A 12,989-nucleotide genomic window follows, 5' to 3' on the forward strand; every position below is an offset into this window, starting at 1 on the left:
AGACCTTGTCTATACCAAGATTTGTAAACCCTCCATAATCTCTGTTTTATCCACTTGACTCACCTGTTTGCCCCTGACTTCAGCAATTCTTCGACTCCACCAGTACTCTGATCCATTGACCATGCTCTTTCACTATCCTTCAACCCTTGTTTTATTTCTCCATTTATTCAACAAATATTTGAGACACCAACAGGTACATAATAATGTGCCATGCTGTATTCTAAACACTAGAGACAGAAAAATCTCTGCCATCATTTAATTTTAGTCTAATTAGAGTGACACATAATAAGACAAGCTAAATAAATAAAATATTTAGCATGGGGTTAGATAATGAGAGGTACTAAGGAGAAAATTTAAATCAGGGAATGGGGATATGATCTGTTGGCATGGAAGAGGGGAAAGTTTTTGATAGATGGTCAATGAAATAAGTAAAGAAGCTAGCCATGTGAATATCTGAGGATAATGCATTCTAGGAAGAAAGAACAGCAAACGCAAAGTCCTTGAAGTAGGAAGGACTCTTGTGTCTTCAAGAGATAGAAAGGACTCTTGTGTCTTCAAGAGATAGAAAGGAGGAAGGAATTATGATTGGAGCTGAGAGGAGGAAGAGAACGGAAATAGGTGAGACCAGAGAGACACCTGGATATCCAATATTTCAGGCTTTGATGTCTTATTAAGAAAAATCATTAGAAAACCATTGGCGGATTTTGAACAGAAGAGTGTCATAATCTGACTTACATTTTAACAGGATTGTTTTTGATACCGTATTGAGACTAGACAGCGGAGAAATAAGGGCAGAAGCAGAGATCTGTTGGAGGCTATTGCAGTGTTTCCCATGAGATATAACGTTGGCTCACATCCTCTGATGGGTTTTGGTGGCCATGGTTGTGATGAGGTTGTAGGTAGTGAGGAGGGGAGAAATTTTGGATACGTACTGAACTTAGAACCAGTAGAATTTCCTGAGAGAATAAATAAGGGGCGTGAGAGAGAGGAGTCAAGAACGACTCTGGGAGTTTTGGCTGGAGCAACCAATGTGGGGAAGACAGTGGGAGATTGTGATTGAGGGAAAGATCATGTAACCTTGGAGATCTCTATTGGATTCCAAATGCAGATGTCAAGTAAGCAATTGAATATATGAGGCTGGAATTGAGGAGAGAGGTCTGGACTGAAGATACACAGTTAGGAAGTGCTGACATTGATGGTATTTAAAGCTACAAGGCTGCCTGAGAACACCAAGGGAGGGGATGTAATGACAGAATAGAATTAAGGACTTTGCTCTGGACCACTCCAAAGATGTTAAGTTGGTTCCTGAGAAGACACAACCAGTGAGATCAAGGCAGTATGGTTTTCTGGAAGCCCATCTTTCTGGAAGAGACTTCATCCAGGAGGAGGTAAGAATAAACTTGTCAGATGTTGCTGATGGATCGAATAATGTCCGAACTGAGAACTGACCGTTGGGTTTTGCAATAGGATGTCACTGGTGGTAGTTTTTGATGAAGTGATGGGGCTAGCAAAGTTGTCTCTTGTCTGTATGACTGTGCTGATCTCTTAACGATCTCCTGGTTTTCTTCTTTGCCTCCACACAGTTTGTTCTCCAGACACCCAGCATGGTGACTTTTAAAAATATATACGTCGTGTCCCCACTCTGCTCAGAATGGCTTTCCACTTAATGCTAATAAAAGTGAGGACTTTACCATGGCTTACCAAGGCTCTATACAGATCTAGCTTTTAAATTTTAATGATTCCTCCTACTAATTTCTCATTCAGTTCTCACGACTAGCCTCCTGACATTCTTTGAAAATGCCTGGGGCCATGTCACTGCTTCAGAGCCTTACTACAGTCTGTTTTCTGATGGGTCTGGCTCCAGGTGTCTGTACCTGACCGGCTCCCTCATCTCCTTCAGGTCTTTGCTGCTCCTCTCTTACCTTTCTGATGCAGCCTGCCCTGGCTATCTTGTTTGAAGTGGGAGCTCTTCCCAGCCTAGCATTTTTCATCTCTCTTTTCCTACTCTCTTATTCCCCTGTAGGACTCACCATCTTTTCACATCCCAACTAATATACTTATTTTCTATTTTTATTAATTGCGTATTGTCCTCCATCTGTTTTTTTAATTAATTTATTTTTAATTTTTATTTTATATTGGAGTATAGTTGATTAACAATGTTGTGTTAGTTTCAGGTGTACAGCAAAGTGATTCAGTTATACATATATTGTCCTCCATTTGAATATCAATTCCATGAAGGCAGGAGTTTTTGTCTTGTTTACTGATCTATCCTAAGTGTTTAGAATAGTAGCTAACACGTGGTAAATGATCGATAAATACTACCCGGGGTAACACATGTGAAATAAGTTATTCTTTTCAAAAGCTACTAACTGTTAGAATCCTTGCCAAGTAGGGAAGTACTGTTTTGTAGGATTTAGATGACGTTAACTCAGCCTGATAATCAACTTCTTGCCTCTCTGGTTATTTATTCAATTTTCCCTGATTTTCTATGCTTCGGGGAAGCTCAATAAATGCTTGCTGTCTGCCATGTCGCACACGCTGCGGCTGGCCTCTGTGATTGATAGGCCTCCTCTAGATGGAGAGATATACAAGTACATCAGCAGTCGTAACAAAGTGTAACTGGGTGTGCTGTAAAGAATAATTGGTGGGTTTTGTTGATCAACCTGGTGCAGACACAGGCAGATGAGGAGTTGGCACCAAGGAGAGGCGTATGGAATTAAAGGGCTGTAATGCTCGCAGATCCTAGAGAGGAAGGCAGGCAGTGGGCCACGCAGGGGCCTCATGGGAGGAGGGCGCAGGGTGTGAGCTTAACCAAGCAGGTGGGGAGCCAGCAGAGAGAGAAGTGCCTTTTGGGGGGTCTGGGTGGGGACACAAGCAAAAGCTTGAGAGGCTGTCACTGGTGTGTTTGAATGTCACTAGGTCAGTCAGAGGAGGGCACAAAGGGGAACTTGTGACAGAGATCATACTATCACCCTGGTGCACCTGGTCCTCTGTGCCAGGTGCTTACAGCCTGTTTGTGGGGATGCTGAGGCATCCAGAAGATACCATGTTTTAAAAATTTACAGCGCACTGGGTAATGTAAGAAGTAAATGCACAGGGCTTTGGATCCAGATAGAAAAGGTATCCTGGCGGTCTGTAAATAGCCTGCTTTCGATCAAACACTCTTTCCCAGTGGCATTGCTGTCCTAAAGGCATAAATCTAGGCTTGTAAAGTCTTATGTAAATATACAGGGTTGGTGTCTGTCTTCTTTCTTCTATCTCTGGGAATATCAGATGTCCTACTTCTAACCAGAGCTGAGGAACTACAGAAACCGCCCTGGGCTGGCTCCTCGTGCCCGCCCTGCAGCTTGCGTTGATCCTCTAATGTTTTTGATCAGTCTGGATATAAATACTTCCTGTGGGGAAAATGAGTAGTGATGAGAAGTAATCTCGCTGCTTCTTTATTCTGAAAAATTCAATGACTGGTTTACAGATATTGCTGATTCATCATGATATCCCAGTGTGGAAGATGTGGATTAAGTTTCAGCCTTAAAGGTTATGGGATCCCTCAAGGCTTGGAGTATAGTAATGAAAAATTGAGAACCTAAAAAAAGGATTCCAGAATCTGCATAGTGAATAAACTATTTTATCATCAGGCCTTGATTCTGATATGAATTTAGGATTATGTTGATAGGACTATGCATGTGCTTTTTACTAGAGCCTTAGAACTTTCTCTACTTTATATTTCATATATAACTTCTTTTAGTGTCTTTCTCTTCAGTTTAAAGCAAATTCTCTTTAGTTCTTCTGAGGTCCTGTATAATTTCTGGGCCTTTTCCCCTCCAGTCTGGAGTGGCTTTACTAATAACATTTCCTAAACACGACCAGGAGCGATTACCGGATTTGATACCCCAAACAAAGGTTTGTGAGTTTCTTCTGAAGACTAAGATGTCCCAGTCTTCACCTGTGTATTAGGAGTAATACATGCTTCCTAGAGTGCACGGCCTTCCTCTGCCTCAAATCTAATTCTCGGAGTCCTAGAAAGATCTCCAAAGAAAATATTAGATCCTCTAGATGTGTGGTATACTTGTCTTAAAATATTCTAGCTTTGACCTGAGCATCTTATTCAAAATAAAAGTTCAAAAGAATAAAAGTATATTCTCCCTATACTCTGAAAAGTTCAAAAATAGGAAACTCATTCCAAATTTCTTAATTTTTCTGTGTAGTTTACTTTTTTATGTTTTTATGGAATCCCATTCTGATTTATATATTCCTGTAGTATGGCAATTAATCTCTTTCTTCCTTAGGCTGACTAGTTCTTTCTTGCAGTGTCTTCACTTATTCATTCATCAGACATTTGAGGTCTTGTACATGTTAGGCACTATGCAGAGGACCAGGGCCACAACCTGTGGACCAGAGAAGCACAGCCTTTGGCTTTATGGAGCTTAAGCCACTTACTGTTCCTCTAGAGACTGAACAGGTTATACCGGTGCTGGGGTGACGTGTTACTCTTCTAAAATCATGCCTTCTTCAGACCAAATGTTATCTGAGCTTTTAAAATGCACTATTTTAAAACTAAAGGCCAAATACTTCCTATCTGTAAATAATTTCTATTTTATTCCAGGTAGAGTGATTATAGCTGTCAGTTTTTATTGTATGTAAGGTTTTCTTATAATATTTTAACTAAGCCCTTCAGTCTTTCCTTTTTCCTGACCAGTATACCAGCTTTGACTCTGCTGATACAGCACAAGATCAGGCTGACCAGCAGAAGGAAAGAAACCAGGCAGGGCCTCTTTTTCGTTCTCCTTAAGACCTTGGGCCAGCTGCCTTACGCAGGAGGAGACTGCTGCTCTGCCCCCTCCCACTGCCCTGCAGCCGTACTTTAACCATTGTCTTCTGTGTTAGGAAAGCATCACGGTAATTTTCTATACAAATATCATGGAAATGTATTTTCAACAACAGGGGAACATTGAAACAAACTATACTGTAGTCATAGGAAATGCTTTGCTTAAAGTGTTGAATGAAAAGAAAGAACATACCAAACGACATGTAACAGTAAAAAAATAGTAATATAAATGTAATATACTGAAAATAATACAATAGATGAGTAGCTAACACTTTTTAAACAATCACTGTGTTGTGAACATGTTTTAAATGCTTTGCACTGGGCTTCCCTGGTGGCACAGTGGTTGAGAATCTGCCTGCCAATGCAGGGGACATGGGTTCGAGCCCTGGTCTGAGAAGATCCCACATGCCGTGGAGCACCTAGGCCCGTGAGCCACAACTACTGAGCCTACGCGTCTGGAGCCTGTGCCCCGCAACAAGAGAGGCCGCGATAGTGAGAGGCCCGCGCACCGCGATGAAGAGTGGCCCCCGCTCGCCGCAACTAGAGAAAGCCCTCGCACAAAACGAAGACCCAACACAGCCAAAAAAAATAAATAAATTTTTAAAAAAATGCTTTGCACTTATTAACCCATTTAGTTACCTCATTTAATCCCCCCAACAACCCTCTCAATTGGTAATTATTATCCAGTTTTTACATGTAAACATACAAATGAGGTACAGAGAGTTTAGGCAACTTACTAGGTTCGGTGAAAAGCCAGTACAAGTCCTTAAGATACCTGGGTTCTAGGGGGGGCTCACTCGCTGTTGGGTGATCAAAGTGCCCACAGGAATGCCGTGAGGAGTGGATGGGAGAGGCACCAATTGTGAAATCAGGAAGACTTCCACATGGAAGGGACATGGAACAGAGTTTTAAAGGAAGAGTTGGCTAGTTTTCCAGGTGAATAGGCAGATGCGGAAACCTATTGAAGCCTGACTGCCACTCACCAATCTTGTGACTTAATTCCTTCCTCTGAACAACACAAACGATGTCTGCCATTTCTTCATGGCTTATCTAATAAAATAGGGTACTGAGAGCTTATGGAAGTGTTTGATGTTATTTAATTATTTTTTTTATTTATTTTTTTAAAAGTCCTTAAATATGTGACTGCTGGTTTTCCTTTGCTTTCTTAGGTAGATATGATTGTGACCTTGGGAGGACTTGCTGGGCGTTTTGACCAGATTATGGCGTCAGTGAGCACTTTGTTCCAAGCAACTCGAATCACTCCTTTGCCAATTATAATAATCCAAGAGGAATCTCTCATCTACCTGCTCCAGCCGGTAAGTGAGGACTAAATACAATGTCAGCGCTTTGCTTCCACAAAACCTGTAACATTTTCATACACAAGGAGAAAACATCTGCCCCGTTTATGTATTTGAACTGTGAGTGAAGTTGACGTGTTTGATTACTTGTGGCTGAATGGGAAACAGGTGGAGGAGAAGCCTCATTGTACTCAGAAAAACAAAACAAAACAAAAAAAAAGTTTTTAAATTAAATGGACTAAGAATTAAATTTAGCATTTTTGCATTTTGAGCAGCTGAATATGATTGCCACTTGAGAAAAATCTCAGCAGAGAAAGCGCAAAGCTTGGCAAACATTTCAAATGGAATTCTTGTATATTTTCAGTGTTGTCATTATAATTGGAAACTGTATTTGATTTTGTTAAGCACTTAAAGTCTTGAGCTTTTACTGTTCATAAGTTGCTTGCTTGTTAATTTCACTCTCATGATGATGTCATTCATTTCCAATGATAGACATCAAGGAAATTTTCTATCAGTGTAGTGCTTAGAACAGAATTCTTATGATATAAACATGTTTTATGAGGTTGATGAGTGTATTTCAGTTTGAAAAATGATTGTTTGGCAACATTTTTTAAACACAGTGGACAGTTGGGGTTTTTTTCTTTTTTGCCTCTCACTGTAATGTGCTCCTTATAGCTTTGCTTTCAGTCCATCTGCTATTCATCATCTGTAGCTTGTCATTACCTAAAAACTGTTGTTTGGTTAATATGGCAAGTATAATGCACGCTTACCATCGTTCAGCCAGTTGTGCATTTTTTTCTGGCTCTTTGCATTGCCTGGCGGAATACTTCCTGTGAGATGCGAAAAGGAAGCTGAAGAATTCAGTTTTCAAACTCCATAGTGTCCATTTATTTGGTCAACAAACAGTTATGGAGTGCCTGCTACCTACCTGTTGCACTGCTGAGCAATTGAAGATTAAACAGAAATAGTAACATATGTTCTTTACTCTCTAGTATATGTCTAGTGAAGAAGACATTTATAAAACACAGACATAAAGCAAGGTCAAAAGGTTAGTACATAAAGATGATGAAAGATTATATAATCTGGTCATGGGTGTGTAAGGAAATGCTTCACAGAGGCACTCACATTTTATTTGCTTATTTAATTCAACAATTTTTTTTTTTTTGGCTGCTGTATGGCTTGTGGGATCCTAGTTCCCTGACCAGGGATTGAACCCCGGCCCTCGGCAGTGAAAGCCTGGAGTCCTAACTACTGGGCCACCAGGGAATTCCCAAGAAATATTTCTTGAGTACCTGCTATATGTCAGGTACTTTTCTGGGGATACAGCAGCAAACAACAACGACAACAAAAAAAAAAACCCTTCCTTTCATGGAACATAGATGGTGTTGAGCTTACATTTCAGCAGACTCTCGAAGGATGAGTGGATGTCTGTTATTGAAGATGATGGGAAAGTCATTCCAGTTAGAAGGAGCCACTAAAGAAAGATAGAGCTGAAGGGCACGTTGTGGCATCTACAGGTAATTCTGAGCAACCATATGGAAAATATCGAAAGATCAGACTCAGAAGACTACTTTGGATCCTGCCTCTGAAGAGCCTTGAACTCTGCATACTACAGTATGAACTTGTTTGCCATAAGCTATGGGAAGTCATTAGAAGATTTCAGTTAGCAGTCTGACATGCACAGATACGCTTCTTAGATTTCTAATTAGATGTTTTTTAAATACCTGTACTTTCCCAACAGTTTCTGAAGCGTGAAACTCTCTACAGTTGTGAAGCATTGAGCTTTATCATTTTATAATGATTTTATGATGCTGTGAATGCTAAAATAGTCAACTGTAACTTGTCTCTATGTAAACACTCTGGCTAAGAGGTAACTAGATGGAGTACAAAGATTTTTGCAAAGTAAAATTGGAAGATTAACTGATAGCAAAAACCACATCTAAAAATGACTTCTGCTCTTAAGATCTTTTCATTATCTGTGGTATTCTATATCTTCATTGTATAATTGTAGACTTCCTAAAATGTATTCAGCTTGGGATTTCTTGGAATTCCTCCATCTATAGATTGCTGTCTGTCCTCAGTTTGGAAAACTCTCAACCATTATGCTTTCAAATATTGTCTCATCCCCCGTTTTCTTTCTCCCTTCTTCTGCAACTCCAATTAAGCATATATGTGATCCTCTAATTGTATCATATATATCTCAGAACTTGTCTCTTGTATTTTCTGTCTTAATCTCTCTGGGCTGCATTCTGAAGTTCCTCGTCACCTCTGCAATCCACTTTACTCTTCTGCGTTAGCTGTTCTATTTTGCTACTAAACTCATCCTTTCAGTAGCAAAGGCTATTCCTGCCATGATTCATCTCTCTTACAAGCTTTCCCTTTACTCACATTTTAAAAACTCTTAAAACATAATTGTCCTACTTCCTTTATAGTCTAGAAAAATTCTGATATCTTCAGTCTTTATAAGTCATCTATCTTTTATGTTCTCTTTTGCTTTTCTATTTTGTAACCTTGATTCATTCCATACTTTGTGACTTTTAGCCATGACCTCATATTTCTGAGAACTTTACCTGTGGGAATTAGTTATAGAAGGAGTTAAAAGTGAGTCCAAGGAGAATTCAGAGTGGACTTCCAACCCAGTTATTTATAGGCACTAATAACTTAGGACCTTTTGTTTGAGACTTTTTTGGACCATCTCAGCGGTATGTATTTTGAAGCTAATTCTGCTGGGAGTTTGACTTCCAATTACAGATGCCCAAGGAAGACTTGTTCCTCTTCTTAGCCAAGGTTTGGCTGGACAGCTTTCCTAGCATTCACATGGGAGTATCCTTTATATTCGTCTTGTCTCTGAGAATCTCCGCTGAAGTGGTGCAGTCTCCTTTTACACTCCTACGTTGCTCAGGCTTGCTCTCCTAATGACCTTCCATGCTTGGAGGCCTAAGCAACTGAAACTCAAGTTCATCTGATTTGGTAAAAATCAAATGCCTGTAAGGTGAAAGGTAGATTGGTGTTCTTTTTCAATCAAAACTTAGTTTTTGGCTTTTGAATATTCTTTGAAAAAAAGAAAAAGATGTTTGATGCGTTGTGAAAGATTCCCTTTAATTTTTTTCTAGCTTTTTTTATTGTTGTCGGTTGGCCAGGGTACTAATCTACCCTGTGTATGTTGCAGTGATAATTAACCCCCAAATCTCAGAGGCTTAACTGAGATTAACCTTAATTTTTGTTCTCATTCATGGAAAATCTGGTGTGATTTGGGCAGTATCCTCCATCTTATATCCAAGCCAATTGGGAACATGTTGAGTCAGCAGGGGAAAAAAGGTTACTGTAAAGAGTGGCACTGCATGTTTTTAAAGGCGAGGCCTGGCTGTGGCTTGTGTCACCTTTGGTGGGAACACGGTTACACTGCCCCAGCTCAGTGTGAGGTGGTCTAAGAGAGGAAGGCTGTGGGCCGGGAAGATGACTGAGCACAGACCATTGTCTCTGTCAAAGACAGAGATTATGTTCTGTGACATAATCATCTTTTTTTTTTTTTTCCATTTATGATATGTCAGACTTTAATCGTTGAAGGAGAGTCCCCAGTTCCCCAAACATAGTAATCATGGTAAGTGTGCCTGCATACACCATGTCCTCTAGAATCTCTCTCTGGTCATTTTGATTTTGTCTTACTGAAACAACTAGAAAATTACCTTACCCTATCAAGTGAGTATTACATAGTGTGAGGCAGAAAGTTCACGCAAGACCATACCCTCTCCATTGCATGAGAGGCGTGAGAATGTTTAGCACAGACTTTCCTCTGGGGGCTCAGTAGGGTTGGCTCTGCTCGTCTTTCCCAGGGAGCACATCCCAGGTCTCTGCTTCTCAGTCACTTTTAGTGAGAGGGTAGTTAGACAGCAATCAGGGCAACTGCAAAAGCCAAAACGAGTATGTTTGAGGGCTTAAGATACGAATCAGTCTTACACACGCTACCATATTTTTAAGCAGTTTTAATTGTACACTTATGAAATGTGATTAACACTAAAAATAAATTAAAAGCTGATCATTGCACAGAAGCAGCCTATATCCTAGAAATGGAACACTCAACGTTGGAGCTGAAATGACTCCGTAAGATGTATTTTCATTTATCTCTGTGTTATACGTGGCATATGTAGTAAAGTACGCATCTGTATTAGGTAGTGTGCATATTCAGGACGGATGTCTACGGGATACTGTTCCTTGTTAACAGGGCTTATTGTAGTCACAATCAGGACGGGCATACCATAAACGTAAATTGAAACCATTTTCAAATATTTTGGTGCTAGACTAAGGAAGTCAATCTGGTTTGCTTCAGTGACAGATAAAGAATGCTTTCAGAATGTTTTAAATGTACTTTTTAATTGAAAGTCATCAAATAGCTATTCTTGAGAAAGGAGATAATTTGGGGACTTGTACAAGAAGCATGTCATTTGAGCTTCATAACAGTCCTGAGAGGCAAGCAGGACAGATCCTAAGAATCACACGGCAGTGTTTTGACTCAGCAGTTTTTCCACTGCACTACATTTCCTTCTTCATGGGATTAATGGGCTGAGATGGAAATGACGAACTCTTAAAACAAGTCACAGTCTGCAGGCTGGTCATTATCCATAGTGTATGCATACACACACACACACACGCACACACACACCCACACACACACAAATTCTCTACAGTATTCTTTTCAAATAAGATTGATCTTGGATGCACCTTAGGGGTATATCCTACCTTGTGGCTTTACCCTGAAATTAAACAAAAATAACACTCTGCATTTTCCTCAACTATAACAAAATCTACCTACAGCAAGAATCTTTCTTATTTAAACAGATTAAATGAGATTGCCATCAAACTTTGCTAAAATATATCAAAAGTGGTAGAATTCAATATAAATGTTAATTATTATGAGTATTATTTTTGAGGACAGTGTCTTCTAGAATTGGTTCTATAATTCTAGGTTGTGTGAAATTGAAGATAATAGCAGGAGGTGTGAGATGTCTTATGGGACCTGTGTGTTTGGCTGATAAATGTTTTAGTGCTTGTATTTGCTCTATGACGGTTAAGTGGCTGGGATAGCCCTGGACCATGGAACTAAAATGTGCTTCTCTTGATTTTTCTAAAAAAAAGCCTCCCAACCCTCAACTCATCTTAATGTTTCTGTAATGTTCTGTGTTTCTTTCTCTACATACGAGACTCTCGTGAGACCGTGTTGTGTAAATAAGCCATCATCCTTCATTCGTTAAGGGTATGTTAGTCATTTGGGACAGGCCTGTATGTTGAGAGCCATTCAGTTAAAGTTGTGTAGATTGTTGCAGCCTAAAATCTTTCATCTAATTCTCTTTTCAGTCCACTTCCTATGACTCATTTTTGTTAATTACAAATAGCTGATTCAGTTTGTTATACAGCAGAAACTAACACAACACTGTAAAGCAATTATACTCCAATAAAGATGTTAAAAAAAAAAAAGGCAATAGTGTACTTCCAGGTCTATATAAATTTGGAAGACTGGAAGTTTTTAGCTGGTTGACTTTTTAGAATATACTGTCTTTTCGATTGTATTTAGGCATGTTTTACTTGCTGCGGGTCAGATGTCATCATGAGTGAAAACCTCAGTAGGTAACGTTTACTTTGAAGGGATGTTCAAACTGCCATTTGAAAATAGCAAATTAAAAATAGAATGCCTAACAGCCCCTCCCTGAAGAGTCACCATCCCTCTTTCACCCCCCAAAAATGTGTTCTGAATAAGACATCATGCCCTTTTATGAGCAGGCGATTTTATGAAAATGGTGAGAGACATTTTAGCCATGAAACCCCGCTGATGTCAGTGACGGGTTAGGCTGTGTTCCCCATGAAGACAGCCAGGTGCCCAGAGCGTGTTTGTCGCACTAACTATGCAGGGTGTGGATGGCTCCAGGTTTCACATACATACTTTCTCATTTTCTGGTCCTGTGCTTCTCACGAGTCCGGAATCACTAGCTTCTGTACACTGAGCATAAATTATCTTTTATCTCCAAGTTTTATGGCAGTTGGTAATACAAGTTAATAGGATTTATGACCAAAAAATGAGCTGTCCGAGAGTTAATAAGGCATGCCTTTTGCGTTATCCCAAACCTCGTTCAGTGATCCCTGTTCAGGATTCCAGTGTCTGATGTATAAGAGGACGGTGTTACAGAGCGACGCTGTTGGTTTTTATCTCAGTTGAACAAACTTCTACATACGTTGTAAATATTTCTTCCTCATGATCTTAGCCATGTTTCCTACTGCTCGTTTTTTTCCTCTCACTAGATCAATTATTTACTGTGTAAAGTCCTGACATTTTCTCCATTATACATTTGAAATGCTGGTAATGAATATGATAGAAAGATGTTAGTAGTCTGATAGAAAGAAGCTGAATATTCATGATGTAAATTTGGCGTTCATGATGTAAATTTGGCGTGCATGATGGTTTCTGCAGAGAACCAGGGGTTTGGATATGTCTGTCCACACGTCCAGCACCATCTCATCAGTGATAACACCAGAGAAGTGATTCTCAGAGTGATTTAGAGCGAGGGGACTCTATAGACAACACTGATAATCTTCTCAGTATTTATTAGCCAATTATAATTCCTTTCTTTGGATTATTATTTCATTCTCCCCCTGTATCTTCTCAATTTTTGTTGTTGCTTGGCATCTTAGAATCTTTTGTATAAATTATACAGTAGCATACAACCATTCAGTATTGGTGTAAATAGTATAGAGTCTGAGAGATCATTTTATAGATGAGCAATTGCAGACACTTAAAGGTAAAGTGATTTTCCCAAGGTTACGCGCAGCGTTTTCTTGAAAGAAAATTTATGCTGAGAATGAAGTAGATTTCATGC

General features: G+C 39.6%; 1 protein-coding gene across 1 annotated transcript in view; it reads left to right on the forward strand.

The window, feature by feature from the left end:
• The window catches only part of TPK1 (thiamin pyrophosphokinase 1), a 363,387-nt gene that overhangs the window by 211,764 nt on the left and 138,634 nt on the right, over positions 1-12,989 (forward strand). The window contains exon 7 of the mRNA XM_057550558.1: positions 5,995-6,141. Within this exon, the coding sequence (XP_057406541.1) occupies positions 5,995-6,141 (147 nt within the window). The remainder of the gene's footprint in view (positions 1-5,994; positions 6,142-12,989) is intronic.

Source organism: Balaenoptera acutorostrata, chromosome 7 (assembly GCF_949987535.1).
Source record: "Balaenoptera acutorostrata chromosome 7, mBalAcu1.1, whole genome shotgun sequence".
Taxonomy (NCBI): Eukaryota; Metazoa; Chordata; class Mammalia; order Artiodactyla; family Balaenopteridae; genus Balaenoptera; species Balaenoptera acutorostrata.